Source organism: Lepidochelys olivacea, assembly GCF_965140295.1.
Source record: "Lepidochelys olivacea isolate rLepOli2 genome assembly, chromosome: 10".
NCBI lineage: Eukaryota > Metazoa > Chordata > Testudines > Cheloniidae > Lepidochelys > Lepidochelys olivacea.
The window spans coordinates 67,310,363-67,328,189 of NC_140420.1; the positions used below are offsets into that span (position 1 = coordinate 67,310,363).

Below are 17,827 nucleotides of genomic sequence, written 5' to 3' on the forward strand. Positions count from 1 at the left end.
AAAATGTTATTGGTAATGCGTGCATGTGAATATAGTAATGCAGATTATGCTGTCATTCCAAAATGTACATCATGCTTACCCATTCTTTTATATATATATATGTATCTGCCACAGGCTCAGTTTTCCCATATTGGTGCTTCTCTTCATGCTCGAACACCTTACATCTACAGAGTCCCCGAAGAGGCAAAATTCTATTTTCTAGTACTGAACATAGTGTATGGAATCCTTCCCCAACTGCTGGCTTATAGGTGTGTCAACAAACCAGAGTTTTTTATGAAAGCAAAAGAAGAAGAAAAAGCTCAATAGAAAGATTGCTTCCACCTCTTCTTTTTTGCTATGTATATAATTGGTTTTTGAGGTAACTGGACTCTCTTATAGAATCCAAATGACATGTGGTTTATCAAAAATGTGTAAGATTGCCCAGTCCGCTTTGTGTATCATTACTGTAAAGAGAGAAAATAAAGGGAACTGCCTTCAGTTAACACTTCTCAACATTTTGCTTTTACTCTGTCATGGAGATAATTTCTAAAGCTATCCTTGAGTAAGTAAGCAGTTTGAGTTTTATTATTAATACCACATGGAGCTAAGTAATAATTATTTCAATGTTCTGCCCGCACAGACTACTCCTGGGAGAATTCTACGCAATGCAGAATTTTGCAGAAATTAATGTTGTGCACGCAGAATTTCCTTTCTTCCCCACAGAAATGGGCTGCAGAGCTGTTGGCCGTTACTAGGGTCCGCTAGACCTGGCAGAGCCCAGCTTGCAAACAGAAGACAAGGCTGCGGGAGAGGGAGGGAACTGGAGGGTTCCCAGCAGCTGCAATTCCCAGCATGCCCTGAAGAAAAGAGGCAGTAGCATGCAGGAAACTCTGTGCAAGACCGGGACCCAGCATCAAGCTGTTTCTCCCTCGGATTCCTGGGCTCTAGGGGGTAGAGGGTGTGCGTGTCTGGGCCAGGGGGGGTCCATGGCTAGGCTCTGTGGGGGAGAGTGTCTAGACTGGGGAGGCATGGCTGGGCTCTGGGGTGGGGGGGCAGGGAGGGTGTGTTTGGTTCCCCCAGTTGGGCTCTGGGGGCAAAGTAACAGGAACTGAGTTGTCATAGGGATTTCTTTAATTCTCTACTCCTATTACAGACATACTTGCTGACAAGTATTTTGAAATAAATTACCAAAATAATTGAAACTGGCATGATTATATAGTATTATTTTGACAAATTTGCAGAATTTTTAATTTGTTGGTGCAGAATTCCCCCAGCAGTAACAGACTGGATTGTTTCAGCATTACCAATTCTCATAAAACTATGGTGGATTGTTTTGGTTAATATTTGGAAGTATGAACAATTACCATACATAACATGGTTACGAACATGTTTTATTGATCAAAAAGCATTTCTTGCAGATCAGCCCTGTTAAAAATCCTGAGAAATCTCTTAAAGAAGACTCTACATGCGAAAAGCAAATCATATGGTTCTGGAAATGCTGTTTAAGCATTCAGTCTTGCTCAAGTGGTGAGCACTCCAGGTCTCATCCAGCTAAGCATCTATGCACATGCTTAATCATTGAAATTGACAGGACTATTCACATGTTTAACTTTAAGCACATGGTTAACTGCATTGGTGAAGGGGGCGTCAGAGGGCTCAGCACTTCGGAGAATCCAGGTCTTAAACATTTCCAGGTGTTTTCAGAACAGAGTTTTTCCACTGCACTTCTCTACACAGCTGCTTTTGCTCCTGGTATTTTGCCATAAACAGGCAGCAGCTAATATAGAATTTAGTAAGGCCTTGGCTGGTGGAGCGTACGTTTCTATTTGCAGTTAGAAGTATTTCTATTACATCAGAATATATACTAAAAATAGTACATTTCTGTCTCATTTATGGATGAAAATAGAGGATAAACTTAACGGGAAACATTTCATGCTTGGGTATTCTAGAATTTCTAAATTTGGAGAGTTCTTTTTTTCTTTTTTATAGTCTAAACACAGTGTTGGCTCATCCATGTGCATGTTTCAACCTATACGGGGGGACTTACATACTTTAACTGGAGAATGTCAAACCCTGAGGGGAAGTTCACAGCAGTGGTCAGAAGAGGGTGTCTACGCTTTACAACTCTAGCCAAAAGGGCAGGATTCAAGACTCCCAGAGCATGTGTTGGTTGCAGTTTTGTTGTAGCCGTGTTGGTCCCAGGGTATGAGAGAGACAAGATGGGTGAGAAGCTCTGTGGAGCTTCAAAGCTTGTCTCTTTCACCAATAGAAGCTGGTCCAATAAAAGATATTACCCCAGCCACTTTGTCTCTACCGTAGCACACGTCAGTCAATGTTTGACCGGCAGAAAGGAGCTCATAACATTTATTTCCTCCAGGATCCAAACCTTCCTGGGTGTAGAGTCCTCCCTTATATATTTGAATTCAGCTCCATCCCAGCACATTCTCCCCAGGAAAACAAAACAAGAGCTGTTCAGCCGTTGCAGGATTTACTGTCTCACAAATAGGTATCACGCCCCCAATGTTTCCTCTAGTGCTTTCAAAGAAACTTTGAATATGGTCAAGGTGAATTTAATAACCTCTTGTTATCCAGAAAAAAAAAGCAATGTACAGAAAAAAAAAGATCTCACCTGGACTTGTATCTATTATTGTCAACTCAGTGTTAACAGAATGTTTTGCTTTAATACTTGAGTTACATTAATACCTCACATTATTACACGTATGAAGCCAAATATGACGCTAACTTAGTTGCTTACAACCTCAAACCTTACTCCCAATACACATTCCAATAAATTTATTCTGTAAAAACAATACATTTTTTGTTTTTGTTTTTTTTGTTTTGTTTTTTACAGTAAACTTGTCAACTACAAACCTTGAATACGCAAAAGATGTTCCAAGGACAAGCATAACAAGGATTGATAAAACCAGACTAAATATGTTTTCACAATAAAAGCTGGCATAAAAATAAATAAAATTCTCTATTATCACAATAGCAACAATAATGTACACAGAATAATGGTTTTGGAATGCTTACTTCCTAGTCTAGATCTATTTCCAAAATTAAAAACAAAAACCAAAAACCAAAAACAGAAGAATGACAGGATCCTTTTTTAAGCCTTTCAATACTGAAAATTCGATGTTTTGGTTTGGTTTCATAAGGTTTCTGTATCACAATAAGCTTAGAAATGGAAAACATCCAAATGAATGAGCTCAAATTGTGTTGGCATTGGAAAAAATCCTTGTATTAATCTAAAGAAACACAAAAAGACTTTCACTAACTCCACATATAGGTACTAAGCCAGATAGTGTACATTACATCGTGATTTTGAGAAATATTAACGAGTATAACTAGCTAGGTATTTCTAATAAGGAAAGATATTTTATTACAGTATTGACCGTTGCAATGATCTCAGCTGAAGAAGAATTTTTCTTTCATTTTGTAAACGGATCAAAAAACAAGAAAGGATGGATACAGTGTAATTTAAAGTTATGTTTGTAGGTGGAATAGATTCTTGTGGTCTTGTATGTAGGGGATTAACTCCTACGGTTTGCTTGTTTTACAAAAATGCAGATTTTGAACTATTTAATTTGGAGTTTCTGCCTCTTCTCTTTAGAAAAGGCTTCTACCACATGTACAACTCTGCAACATCTCCATAAACCTCAGTCACTGGAAAAAGGCAACTCCATGCAACCAAATAATATGAAAATCAAAAGATATCCCTTAGAAAAAGGGTAAAATGTCATTTCTGCAAACACAACAGATAGGAATGTGAATAATGTGCATACAAACTGGGATGCTGTTGATGATACCAATGAATAGATGTGCTGACTCATATCAAATCCAAGAATATTAGACAACCAAACACGTAACCTTCTTGTGTTTTCCCTTCATGTGCAGCAGTCAATATGTTGGTTAAGTCTGAAAGAGAGGAAAAAATGTATTTAATGTAAGATTTAATGCATCAAGCTGCAGAGAACAAGATTCAAATGAATGCCTTATCTTTACATTTCAGAGTCACAGTTACACTCACTGCATGATACATGGCAATAGCAAGATTATTTTTAAGGAAACAGTTTGTGTTGCGTCAAAAACACACATTATGACAAAATATTAAAGAACCTGGCTTGAGCATTTCGGACTTTATTCAAATAAAAATCTTTGTTCCATTTATGTTGGTGGATTTTGTCTCCCTGCCCCCATAATTTCATTATGAAAGGTGCAGGATACACCAAACACAACCAAGTTCTGTAGTTTTCTGTTTCATCAAACCCTTGGTATGCATCACACAAAAGGTTAGATCACTGCTCTGTCCACAGGAGCTCCTGGGCCTTGCAAGAAGTCACTAGAAATGGCTGTGTGTTCTGCTCAAGCAAATGAACACTTGCCCACAATGAAAGAAATACAAAAACTGAGGGGTGTGTATGTTATTCCTGAAGATATAGCCTGGCTTGGAGCGCTCTGTGGGATGAAAAACATAGGCGGGAGAAACTCCCATGTTACTATTGAGTCAAGGCCAGCTCTTGTGCCCATTATCATTAATAGGAAGAGAATCAGTCCCTTTCTGTGTGGTCATAGCAAGTCTCTTGTCTTCATGTCTCAGTTTCTCCATGTAAAATGGACCTAGTGATACCTACCTACCTCACAGGGATCCATTAATTTTTGTCTCTCTCATGGGAGATGCTATATGAGTACTGCACACTCAGGCAGGGCTTCCCTTTGGGAACTGTTCTAGAAATCACTTGTAAAGAAAGGATTCGGAATGTTACCTGACCTATCTACCTACACACAAATTATTGAAGGAAAGAACCACACCACACACAGCCAACGTGAAGCAATCAACAATATATTTGTTTTTGTTCATTCTGAAAAAATCAACATCAGGAAAAAGGGGGCCAGAGGGTGAATCCACAGGGAATGGTGCGGTTTTCATTTTACACAGGATCTGGAAGAGAACAGGAAAAAGAAAACATTTTAACACTGTAGCAAGAGCAGCTCCCGCCCTGTACAAGCCCTTGCGGCAGTGTTATTCATCAATCACACCATGGCTGTGGGTGAGCATGTCTCTCTGAACCAAGCGGTTCAGCTGACTACTGCTGCCAGCTAAGGGAGCTCACTAGCACAATGGGCCCCCAGTCTGGCTGTAGCCTATAGCTGCTTATGGCTCTCTGGCACAGGGACCGCCTTTTTGTTCTGATTTATACGACAGCTGGCACGGTGAGGGCTTGGTCTGTGACCAGGGCTCCTAGGCACTCTGCAATACCAATCTAATTAGTAGAGGTCTGTGCTTTTCTTCCTGCTTTCTGTCCCCTATCCCTGGTAGGGATTCTTACAAAATATGTCCCATACCACATGCGCAATGTTCTTCACGGCCCTTCCCCCTCCATTTCCCAGGCCAGTGATGCTTTGCTCTCCAGAGCTCCCACACTAACTTTCTTCTCTCTCCTGTTTATGTGTCGCTCGCTAAGGTTATACTTACAGGTGTGTCAGAGCCTTTGCCTGAAGATGCTCTCACTGTTGTTGTGCTTCCTTCCGGAGGGAGGTGCAGACACCCGTTAAAACAATTACAGACCGATTAGTCAACCAAATCCCGGTTGCCTTTTACTACAAATCCCTACTGACATGGTCGTTCTCCTGCATTAACGAGAGAGGCAGGGGCTGCACTAGTCAGTCCCTACAATGAAAACGTTACATGAAATATACAAAGCTATCCCACCATAGTGTTAAGGCTTTGCTCTTGCCAACGATAATGTGCCCATGGGGTTGAACTGAGGGGGTAGTGGTGGCCGCAACTATTTGCTCGGACTCAGTCGCACGTTAACGCTGCAACTCCTCCTCACGGCTCAGAATTATGACTTAAGTGCTGGGCCATAGCTTAGCACATGAGATAGGATAAAGACGAAGGGGTCAGATCCTCCCCAACATGGCTGCTGCTGCACAGGTGACAGAAATTCAGTCTGATACCGCCCACACCCCCCGCCCATCACAGGGCATGTCTTGCCTACTCACAAATGTAGCAGGGGGTTTGGCCCCCAAGCCCGCAGCTCCCCTGATGGCCCACACTGCCCTCTGGAAATCTGTGCCTCTGCTCAGGCTCCTTGATCTACCCACTGCTCCTGCTGAAGCCATGCTGCCAGGCTCCCCCACTGGCTGCTGCCCCAGAATCTGCCTTCCAGAGCCGCTCCACTGCATGGATGGGGCAGAGGTTTCGTTAATGCTGACCCTAGCAGTGTTTACATACTTGCTAACGTCCGAAATGTAGGGCCCTACCAAATTCACGGCCATGAAAAACACGTCATGGACCATGAAATCTGGTCTCCCCCTGTGAAATCTGGTTGTTTGTGCGCCTTTACCCAATACTATACAGATTTCACATGGGAGACCAGCGTTTCTCAAATTGGGGGTCCTGACCCAAAAGGGAGTTGCACGGAGATTGCAATGTTATTTTAGGGGGTCGTGGTCTTGCCACCCTTCCTTCTGCGCTGCCTTCAGAGCTGGACGGCCAGAGAGCGGTGGTTGTTGGCCAGATGCCCAGCTCTGAAGACAGTGCCCCGCCAGCCGCAGCGCAGAAGGAAGGGTGGCAGTACCAGACCAGGCCACCCGTACTTCTGCGCTGCTGCAGGCGGCGGCTCTGCCTTCAGAGCTGGGCTCCCGGCCAGCAGCCGCGCAGAAGTAAGGGTAGCAGAACAGCAACCCCCCCACGTAAACTTGTCGCCCCCCCCCCACAACTCCTTTTTTGGCTCAGGACCCCTACAATTACAAAACTGTGAAATCTGAGACAAATTGAAATTATGGAATTTATGATTTTAAAAATCCTATGACTGTGAAATTGACCAAAATGGATCGTGAATTTGGCAGGGCCCTACCTGTGGGGCTTGTGGGGTAGTGGTGGGCATGATGCTGCAGGGAGCAGCCAGCACCACAGGTCTGATCAGAGAGCCTCATCCCCATGGAACTGATGGACAGAGGATTATGATGCTGGGAGGATGGCTATCCCCCTGCTAACCTACCCTGGTGCCCACCCTGCCCCAGATCAGTGAGGGTTTCAACACGACGGTGTCCACGCAATGACAGCTACAACTTTGAGTGCCTTTATTTGCGTTGCTTTGAGTCAATCACTCATCTTGCTAGTACAGTGCAAAACCACCCTGGCACTGAAGCAAACAAAACTGGCCTGAAAATCAGGGACCTGAAACCAGCTCCCTGCTGCCCCACCATCCCTGTTGCACCTACCGGAAACTGGGCACAAGAGAATCTGGCCTCCTGTAGGTAAAAAATGTGTGTGGAGTCAGGAAAGCTGCACATGGAAGTACGGCAGAAGAACAGAGGATCCAGTCAGAGAGGAGCTAGTGGCCTGGGCGTAGGGACTACTGCCAAGTTCAAATCCTAGTGCTGACACTTCCTCCCTGTGTGGTGTTAGGCAATTCACTTAATCTCCCTATGCCTTAGTTTCTCTACTTGTAAGATGGGAATAGTGATATTTGTTTACCTTCTTCATACACGTGACAATTAATCGGGCATTAATTCTGAGGTCACAATGATTGCAGAATCCAACCTTTACTAAACATGCTGCGACGCAAAGTTGTTATTGTAGTTTTATACTGTAAAAGCTAAATGAAATTAGAAATGAGAAATGTTACACTGGAATATTCTGCTTAGAAGGTATTTTGAGGAAGCCTAAGCATAGGTACGCAGCAAAGGATTCTATCCAATGGGCAAGCAGTCTCAGTGGCTGCTAGCTTATAGACGCCCTGTTAAGATTCTTATTAGCCAACAGACTTTTGAGGTTCAGGTACAAGATGCAGTAATTCTGCGGTATCATTTTGGAGAGGCAGCCATGCTAACAGCAGCAGCAAGGGAGGGGAGACAGAGGATCCTGGGAATAGCTGGGAGGCTAGTATGAATTTAGCAGCAAGCCTACAAGAGGAGCTGAACCTGTGGGCTGGTGTGATAGCCAGCAAGCCTGGCTTATGATCTAATATCAAGGTGGTGTTCTCTGGCTAAACAAAGATCAGTCAGATGGCGAAGGTTTTTAAGGGGCGCTATGACCCAAGGGCACATGTTGATCTCCTACCTCTCAGTCAAAGCAATGATGATTAAAAGACAAACCCTGTCCCCTTTGAAGATGGGAGAGGTGCCTTCAGCACACTGGAAAAGCATCCAGGCACTATATAAATGGAGTGACTACTGTGATATTATTAAGACAAAAAGCAGTCTGTGTCCTCTGGGTAACTCATGCATGGCCACAGGAGGATGCATGCTGGGAGCACCAGAGACATGGAGTCTCATCTGCAAGAGCTCTCCTCCTCTGGGCAGCACTGCAGTTAAGATGAATGTTTGTAGGCCTCCCATCATTCTAGCAGGTTTCCATGGCCTTCCACGGCTTGGGAGGCCACGCGGCTAGGCAGTGATCCTTGCATGGTTCAGCACCATACCAAAATGGTGGGGCTGACCAAGCACATTCCAGAGAGCAGCTTAAAGAGGCCGTTTGTTATATATAATTAGAGGTGCCAAAGTCAGCATCTTTTCCACACTGAAAACTGTAACAAAACAACTAATTTTCTAATTCCAGTCTTGCACAGGAACCTGATGAAACCTGAGCTTCCCTAACATGGAAAGAGCAGCCTAAGGTATATTTTTGTATTATGTTCCTGGCACCTTCTTATGACCAGATAAACCCACAGAGCTTGATTTTCCTCCCCACATAAACCAGGTCTAACTTCACTGAGGTAAAGAGAGTTGCATTGGGGTAAGTGAGAAGAGGAGCAGGCCCACTCTGTTCAAGTTGTGCATTACTGTTCAACTGCTCTTTCATAGATTGTAAGGCCAGACGGGACCATTAGATCAGCTAGTGTCACCTCTGGGTGAAATTCTTTGGTCTGTGATGTACCAGTTCCCGTGTCTTGAGCTCCATAACGTGTGTTTGACTAAAGTACATCTTCTAGAAAGGCATCCAGTCTTGATCTGAAGACATCAAGAGATGAAGACTCCATCCCTTCCTTGAAACAGAACTTTAAGAGCTACTGGAAAGCTCCAAAGAGAAATCCCGAGGAGGACTGAGGGTGAAATTTACCCAGTGTACAGGGGCGCAGAAGTCCTTTAGCACAGCAGAACCACAGTGGTTCCACTACATACGAGATGGGCCACCACTAAATAAGCATGACTCGGGACATCATGCCCCCAGTGCTCTTTATCAGCCCCTCAGAAACTGTGGCATGGCAATGTCTGTAGTGGCCTGGGGACATGGCTCTGAGTGAGTGAGTACAGTGCTTATAAATCCCCATGGAGGAACTGTGCAGGGATTGTGGACCCCCTTCCAGCACAGGGCTTGGAAGTGCTGCAGGACAGTGCCTCTCCCTGTGTGTGGGTTAGGGCAGTGGATTCCATCCCACTCCAACCTCCATGTAGTTATAACTCTCTCACACATTTGATGCCATAGTTACTCACTGAAACTGGTCATTAAGCATTTCAAACCTGACTAAGAGACTAGGTACCGAATCCTGAACTTTGAAAAGTTATCCGGTCTTATTACTACGAGCAGGCAAAACTCCATGCATGGTAGTACCTTCTGACCATACGCTGAACATGGGATGTAGCTAGGGTGACCAGATGTCCCAATTTTATAGGGAGTGTCCCGATTTTTGGGTCTTTTTCTTACATAGGCTCCTATTACTCCCACCCCCGTCCCGATTTTTCACACTTGCTGTCTGGTCACCTGAGATGTAGCCTACCGCCATGTTACTCCCACAGGTATGTGTCTGGGAGTCTGACCCAAGCATCTGGCATACACTTTGCACCAATCCCCACCCCTAGGATCAGTGCTTACTTAGTGTTCTGTATGCCAGTACCAGAGCCAGCTCCCAGTATACTGGAGAGCATGCCCAGCAGTTAAAGGGGTATAATCATGACAAACCCTCCTCAATCATAAAGAGCTCTGAAGGGGAGGTCGGAAGATACATTTGAGTGTGCGGTGTCCCACTGCATCATTCCCCACAACCCGGCCTGTTATCTGTGCAGTGTGAACAGAGTAGGACAATACAGAGCAGGAGTAATTGTTTTTTTAAAGGTGGCTGCCGTTTGCCCATTGGGACAGGCCAGGATACGATCTAAACACATCAAGACACATCAGTTCTCCTGACCAACACTCTCCTTGTCTGTTGCTGGGCTCATAGTAACAGTGCCAGGGAGTGCAGTGGGGACAAGTATATGTGGATCAAGCTTGTGAGGCATGTGCAGGTTACTTCTTTGTGCCAGCTGCCCTGCTGCTCTGGGGCACAATGCCATTACATGCCCCCTTCAGCACAGTGAAACCCAGAGCAGGATCAGCCCAGAAACCTGCATGCACAAGGCCTGATTCTCCTCTGACTTAAGCCTGTCTGAATCAGAAGCGGCTCCAAAGAAACTGGCAGAATTATGTAGGTGTAAATCATGTGAGCGAACAAGCAAGCCCACTGCATTTAGTACGTCACAGTACAGCATGCCCAGGCCCTGATTCTGCTCTCGCCTCAGTTTTGTAACAGCGCAACTTCACTGGAGCTACTCCTGATTTACAGCGAGAGGAGAAATCATACCCAGAGTGTTTGCTAAGGCTTGCTCACTCATCTAGGTTGACATTCATTCCTGTTCAGGTCTAATGCCACTTACACCCTCAAAGCAGGAGTTGAGCAGGACTTCTGCAGTGTGTATAGGCCTCTGCACAGGGTGCACTTCACCACTGAGGGGCTGAGTCTGAGGATCAGTGGTAACAAACTGCACACAAAGGGAATGTGAACGGAAGATTACCCCTTCGCTGGTTTTCTGCAAATCTGAAGAAGTGTTTCTTGTGTCATTGCCTGCGTCTCCCGCATCAGAGCCGCTCTTATTTTCTTCCTCTTTGCAGTCCTTATCATCTTCATCTCCGGGAGATTTCCGTGACTGCTTGGAGGATTTCTAAACAGATCAACAACACAGTTAACAAACAAAAATCAAACTTCAGGGTGAGAAAGACATAGCCTGTGTTTTACAATGTGCGTGCAAGTCCATTCTTCTTGTCCTAGCTCATGGGCCCCTGTTTGAAGCTCTTCCTAGATACAGTCAATGGGAGTGGAAAGCATAGATTGGTTTCAACGTTCAGAGTTACAGCAACCGATGAAACGAGGAGAAATTAACAGCTGACATAGGTGGGTAGCATTGCTAATCAGTGGTAGAGATGATAACAGGAGAAGGGTCATCTGTAGGTTTGGTTAGTTAATGAAATGATGGTGCCAGACTGACAAAAGTTTTGATTAAACACAGAGGTGCAAAACGAGAGCAGAATTGACAGAGCTGCTTTCCATACTTTCTTGGTGCTGTCAGTTTTAATATATGAACATTAAAGCCATACGGAACCATACATCATTCTTCTTCCCTTTATGTTATGCAATTCTCCAGCACAAAGGGCTAGACCGTGGCTTTACTAATTCTCCATTTGTGCAGAGTCTTCCAGAAAAAAAAGGGGTAGACAGGACCTGAATTTCTAATGTGAAACACACACAGGGGAAAAAAATCTTTTTATGTATTTTTTTTTAAACCTACAAGTTCCTGAGTGCTGAGATCTAAGGTTTTTGTTCAGATCCTGGCCCATCTCTCATGCAAAGCTCAGCAAATCTGAAACTAGTCCTGAAATAATTAATGGAATATTTTTCAGTGACATTGTAAGAGGCCAGATTAATAAGACAAAATAAATCAAGCACTAATTCTTATAGGGGATTTTTTCCCTTGATTTCAATGGGCTTCAGATCAGGCTCATGGTTAAACCAGGTTTAAAAAAGAAACGAAAAAGAAGAGCAAAGCCATCTTGAGCTGTTCTTGAGAGCACATTAATCAAAACATGACTGTTCTGGCAGTTTCATCATACACTCGATTATAATCAGTGCCCATGTATTCCTCAATTCTACAGTCATAGATTTTTGCTGTGGAATCCACCCCTTGTTGCAGACTCATACTACAGAACTCAATATTTCGTTAAAAGAAAAATATGGGCCATATTGTGCTACCAGTTTTTAACTCTCTGGGAGCTCTGCTTAAAACCAATGGCATGATACGGCCCTATGTTTCTAGTTCTTATGGTTGTGAAAATAACCTTGAAATGTGAACTGGGTGTAAATTAAAGCATAGTTTCCAGACAGCTTAAAATAAGAGCTCAGAGAGGGGTGAACTGCCTCATTCATCCCAGTACAGAGTTAGTTCTGAAAACTGAAGATGAGAATTCAAATGTTGACCTTGTTAAATGTTTCCCTCATCTATATTTATATTTACCTTATTTAAATGTGCTTGTCCCACAACCCCAGCTGCCTTGGTCCCCACTCAGCTACTAATGCCAGAAATACCCATTACACAGCTGCCAACCATCCAGCTTCCCTTCACCACCACCAATTTCTCTGATCTAATAAAAATGATAATCCGGGAAGTGTGTAAAATATGTTGGGGCAGATCCACAGTTGGTGTAAACTGGCATTGCTCTGTTGGCTTCCATGGAGCTGTGTTGAGTTAAACCAGCTGACAATCTGGCCCACTGAATAGAACACCAGTGCTACTGTGCTGACAGACAGACAGACAAATATGAAAATGAATAATGATCTCAAATACTTACGTGGCTCCCATTACCACAGTGCCTGAGCCCCTGGCAAGCTTTAATGTATTTATCCTCCCAATACCCCTGTGAGGTAGGGAAATGCTAATAACCCCATTTTACAGATGGGGAAGTGAGATGCAGAGAGACCAAGTGACTTGCCCAAAGTAATATATTAAGTCTGTGGCAGAGCAGGAAATTGAACCCAGGTCTCCCAAATACCAGGTTAGAGCCCTAACCACAAGACCAGCTTTTCTCTCTAGTTCAATAAACCCCACTATTTTGGTCAGAAATCTAGACCTGCAGAAGGCCGGGCTAAACTGCCATTACAATGCACAAGTGACAATGGAAAAGCTTCTGGATCACCTTTGAAGTGTAAGATTTTTTTCGTTTTGAGCCTGCTTTTTCATTCTTTCTTTTGCCTTTTCCATCCTCTTCTACCCGATCACCTTCCTCCTCACTGCTTGCATCGGCCGTATTTCCTCCTTCTCCCTCAGTTTCTGAAGAGCTCTGTTGCTGGATTGCCTTTGAAATAATAAATAATAATAATAATTAACTAAAACTTCTCCCAAATAATTAATTTTTGCCATGTCCCATATTGCACAGGGAGATCCTAAGAAGAGAGAGCTTGCACTTCAATCATTTTACTCAGGAACAAATCAGCCTGATCTTACAACCATCAAAATAGAGGGCTGGCAGAGGCAATTTCTTCAGTAGCCACTTGAAAACAGTTATCAGATGCATATTCTGAGATGACACGCTCAGAAAGGTTTACAGTACGGCTGTCAAGCAATTAAAAAAATTAATCATGATTAATCGCACTGTTAAATAATAACAGAATACCATTTATTTATATATTTGTGATGATGTTTTCTACATGTTCAAATATATTGATTTCAATTACAACACAGAATATAAAGTCTACAGTGCTCACTTTATATTTATTTTTGTTTACAAGTATTTTCACTGTAAAAAAACAAAAGAAATAATATTTTTCAATTCACCTAATACAAGTACTGCAGTGCAATCTCTTTATCATGCAAGTTGAACTTACAAATGTAGAATTTTGTAAAAAAACCCCAACCTTCATTCAAAAATAAAACAATGTAAAATTTTAGAGCCTGCAAGTCCACTCAGTCCTACTTCTTGTTCAGCCAATCGCTCAGACAAACAAGTTTGTTTACATTTGCAGGCGATAATGATGCCTGCTTCTTGTTTACAGTGTCACAGGAAAGTGAGAACAGGCATTCTCATGGCACTGTTGCAGCCGGCATCGCAAGATATTCACATGCCAGATGAGCTAAAGATTCGTATGTCCCTTCATGCTTCAACCACCATTCCCGGGGACATGCGTCCATGCTGATGACTGGTTCTGCTAGATGACAATCCAAAGCAGTGTGGACCGACGCATGTTCATTTTCATTATCTGAGTCAGATGCCACAACAGAAGGTTGATTTTCTTCTTTGGTGGTTCGGGTTCTGTAGTTTCTGCATTGGAGTGTTGCTCTTTTAAGACTTCTGAAAGCATGCTCCGCACCCCATCCCTCTCAGATTTTGGAAGGCACTTCAGATTCTTAAACCTTGGGTCGAGTGCTGTAGCTATCTTTAGAAATCTCATATTGGTACCTTCTTTGTGTTTTGTTAAATCTACAGTGAAAGCGTTCTTAAAATGAACAACATGTCCTGGGGTCATCATCCGAGACTGCTATAACATGAAATATATGGCAGAATGCAGGTAAAACCGAGCAGGGGACATAGAATTCTCCCCCAAGGAATTCAGTCACAAATTTAATTAACGTATTATTTTTTTAACGAGCATCATCAGCATGGAAGCATGTCCTTTAGAATGGTGGCTGAAGCATGAAGGGGCATACGAATATTTAGCATATCTGGCACGTAAATACCTTGCAATGCCGGCTAGAAAAGTGCCATACAAATGCCTATTCTCTTTCTGGTGACATTGTAAATAAGAAGAGGGTGGCATTATCTCCTGTAAATGTAAACAAACTTGTTTCTCTTAGTGATTGGCAGAACGAGAAGTAGGACTGAGTGGACATGTAGGCTCTGAAGTTTTATATTGTTTTGCTTTTGAGTGCAGTTATGTAACAAAAAAAATCTACATTTAGAATCATAGACTTTAAGGTCAGAAGGGACCATTATGATTGTCTAGTCTGACCTCCTGCACAACGCAGGCCACAGAATCTCACCCACCCACTGCTGTAACAAACCCCTAACTTATGTCTGAGCTACTGAAGTCCTCAAATCGTGGTTTAAAGACTTCAAGGTGCAGAGAATCCTCCAGCAAGTGACCCGTGCCCCACGCTGCAGAGGAAGGTGAAAAAACCCCCAGGGGCTCTACCTATCTGCCCTGGAGGAAAATTCCTTCCTGACCCCAAATATGGCAATCAGCTAAACCCTCAGCATGTGGGCAAGACTCACTAGCCAGACACCCAAGAAAGAATTCTCTGTAGTAACTCGGATCCCACCCCATCTAACATCCCATCACAGGCCATTGGGCATATTTACTGCTAATAATTGAAGATCAATTAATTGCCAAAATTAGGCCATCCCATCATATCATCCCCTTCATAAACTTATCAATCTTAGACTTGAAGCCAGATATGTCTTTTGCCCCCACTGCTCCCCTTGGAAGGCTGTTCCAGAACTTCACTCCTCTAATGGTTAGAAACCGTCATCTAATTTCAAGTCTAAACTTCCTGGTGGCCAGTTTATATCCATTTGTTCTTGTGTCCACATTTGTACTGAGCTTAAATAATTCTTCTCCCTCCGTGGTATTTATCCCTCTGGTATATTTATAGATAGCAATCATATCTCCTCTCAGTCTTCTTCTGGTTAGGCTAAACAAGCCAAGCTCTTTGAGTCTCCTTTCATAAGGCAGGTTTTCTTCAGATCATCCTAGTAGCCCTTCTCTGTACCTGTTCCAGTTTGAATTCATCCTTCTTAAACATGGGCGACCAGAACTGCACACAATATTCCAGATGAGGTCTCACCAGTGCCTTGTATAATGGTACTAATACCTCCTTATCTCCACTGGAAATACCTTGCCTGATACATCCCAAGACGGCATTAGCTTTTTTCATGGGCATATCACATTGGCGGGTTATATTCATCCTGGGATCAACCAATATTCCGAGGTCCTTCTCTCCTCTGTTACTTCCAAGTGATGCGTCCCCAGTTTATAACAGAAATTCTTGCTATGAATCCATAAAATGCATGATCTTGCACTTTTCACTATTAAATTTCATCCTATTACTATTACTCCAGTTTACAAGGTCATCCAGATTTTCCTGTATGATATCCCGGTCCTTCTCTGTATGGCAACACCTCCCAGCTTTGGGTCATCCACAAACTTTATTAGCACATTCCCGCTTTTTGTGCCAAGGTCAGTAATAAAAAGATTAAATAAGATTGGTCCCCAAACTAATCCCTGAGGAACTCCACTAGTAACCTCCTTCCAGCCTGACAGTTCACCTTTCAGTGTGACCTGCTGTAGTCTCTCTTTAACTAATTCCTTATCCACCTTTCAATTTTCATATTGATCCCCATCTTTTCTAATTTAGCTCTTAATTCTCCATGTGCAACCGTTATCAAATGCCTTACTGAAATCGAGGTAAATTAGATCCACTGCGTTTCCTTTGTTTAAAAAATCTGTTACCTTCTCAAAGGAGATCAGGCTGGTTTGACGCTATCTACCTTTTGTAAAGCCAATTGTATTTTGTCCCAATTACCATTGACCTCAGTGTCCTGAACTACTTTAATTTGTAAGGTGCACTTTCATGACAAAGAGATTGCACTACAGTACTTGTATTAGGTGAACTGAAAAATACTATTTCTCTTGTTTATCATTTTTACAGGGCAAATATTTGTAATAAAAATAATATACACGTTGATTTCAGTTACAAAACAGAATACAAGATATATGAAAATGTAGAAAAACATCCAAAATATCTAATAAAATTCAATTGGTATTCTATTGTTTCATGGTGTGATTAAAACTGTGGTTAATCGCAATTAATTTTTTGAGTTAATCAGGTGAGTTAACTACAATTAATCGACAGCCCTAGTTTACAGAAAAACCGAAGTGCTGGTGACGGCAGTCGGCAGAGTGGAAAACCAATGACTCAGTCCAATAGGATCTATCTGTCATTTTCTGGTTTGTGCTGGGCAATGCAAACTCAGAGATCTTGGCTGTATGGGAAAGTGACCCAATCAGTAGAAAGGGTAACAGCCCAAAAAACCAACATCTCCCTAGAGGGAAATTTCAGATCTGACCAGGAGGTGGAGAACTCTCACCCTGTCCTCCTCCAGCAGTCCAGAGGCGCCCCTGAATACCACCCCTATCAACATTCAGATCATCTTCTGCATGACTGAGAATGAGGGACAGGAATACAGGATAGCAGGATCAGCTGCAGACGTTCCATACTTTGGAAAGTGCTCATTGGATAACAGTTGTCCTCCATCTTTTGGAGGTGGTTTATGCTCTTGAAGGACCATAGAAGATAATCTGGGTTTCTATAGCCCCTTGACTGTTCCTCTCTGGCTGACTGACTCTGTCCCTAACATATGACAGGGACAACTGTTAAATGCAGTCACTGCTCCTATCAAAACCTCCTGCTCTGCCTTCTCCCCTCCCCAAATTTCTATAATGCTTTATGCATTGTCAATGCAAAAATCCTCAGCCCATTGACAATGTCAAGTTAGAGGGCAGCACAGTGCTACAAAAATAAACAACAAAAGGAACTGGTCACCATATTTACATAGAATTCAATAAACAGCCTCTATATTTTAATTCACCTATACCTGCTGCAGAATTTTCCAGACTACTGCACAGACCGAGGGGCTGTGCTGTACAATTAAGATCCCATTTGTCATAGAGTACGGGACCATGCTTATCTTTATGTTATGCAATTACATTCCCATCACCAGCTCAGAAACCCCTCAATACTATCCAAACCACGGCCTTCTAGCACCAGCCACCCAGTAGTTACACGGATAAGACACCCTCAAAAGGAATATAAGTAAGATAAGGAGGAATGGAAGGGAAGCTGTCATTTACCTGGTATCCAGTAAACTTGACTCCAGGGTTGTTTTCTATTTCCCACAGTCCTTCGTTAAATCCTTTTCGTTTGTTCGACTTCCCAAACTTATCTTTATATTCTTTATATGGGAAGAGGTCTTTGGGCCCCAGAAACGCACTGCATTTTAACAAAATTGACATTCAAAAACTATTGTTAGGATTTT

The 17,827-nt window shown here is 42.9% G+C and overlaps 2 protein-coding genes across 8 annotated transcripts in view; one reads left to right on the forward strand and one right to left on the reverse strand.

The window, feature by feature from the left end:
* Window positions 1-2,953, forward strand: part of TM6SF1 (transmembrane 6 superfamily member 1) — a 33,970-nt gene extending 31,017 nt beyond the window's left edge. For 5 of the 7 annotated variants that reach the window (XM_084640592.1, XM_084640593.1, XM_084640595.1 and 2 more), the window contains one exon: window positions 115-494. In XM_084640592.1, coding sequence (XP_084496718.1) covers window positions 115-306 — 192 coding nt within the window. In that variant the 3' untranslated portion in view covers window positions 307-494. Of the gene's footprint in view, window positions 1-114; window positions 495-619; window positions 701-1,397 lie in introns of those variants that run through there. The other 2 variants (XM_084640594.1, XM_084640598.1) reach the window with 2 other exon arrangements.
* HDGFL3 (HDGF like 3) overlaps window positions 2,641-17,827 on the reverse strand; it is a 57,602-nt gene continuing 42,415 nt past the window's right edge. Inside the window, exons 3-6 of the mRNA XM_084640599.1 lie at window positions 17,643-17,781; window positions 12,932-13,090; window positions 10,759-10,905; window positions 2,641-3,897 (exon numbers count right to left, since the gene is read on the reverse strand). Coding sequence (XP_084496725.1) covers window positions 3,892-3,897; window positions 10,759-10,905; window positions 12,932-13,090; window positions 17,643-17,781 — 451 coding nt within the window. The 3' untranslated portion in view covers window positions 2,641-3,891. The remainder of the gene's footprint in view (window positions 3,898-10,758; window positions 10,906-12,931; window positions 13,091-17,642; window positions 17,782-17,827) is intronic.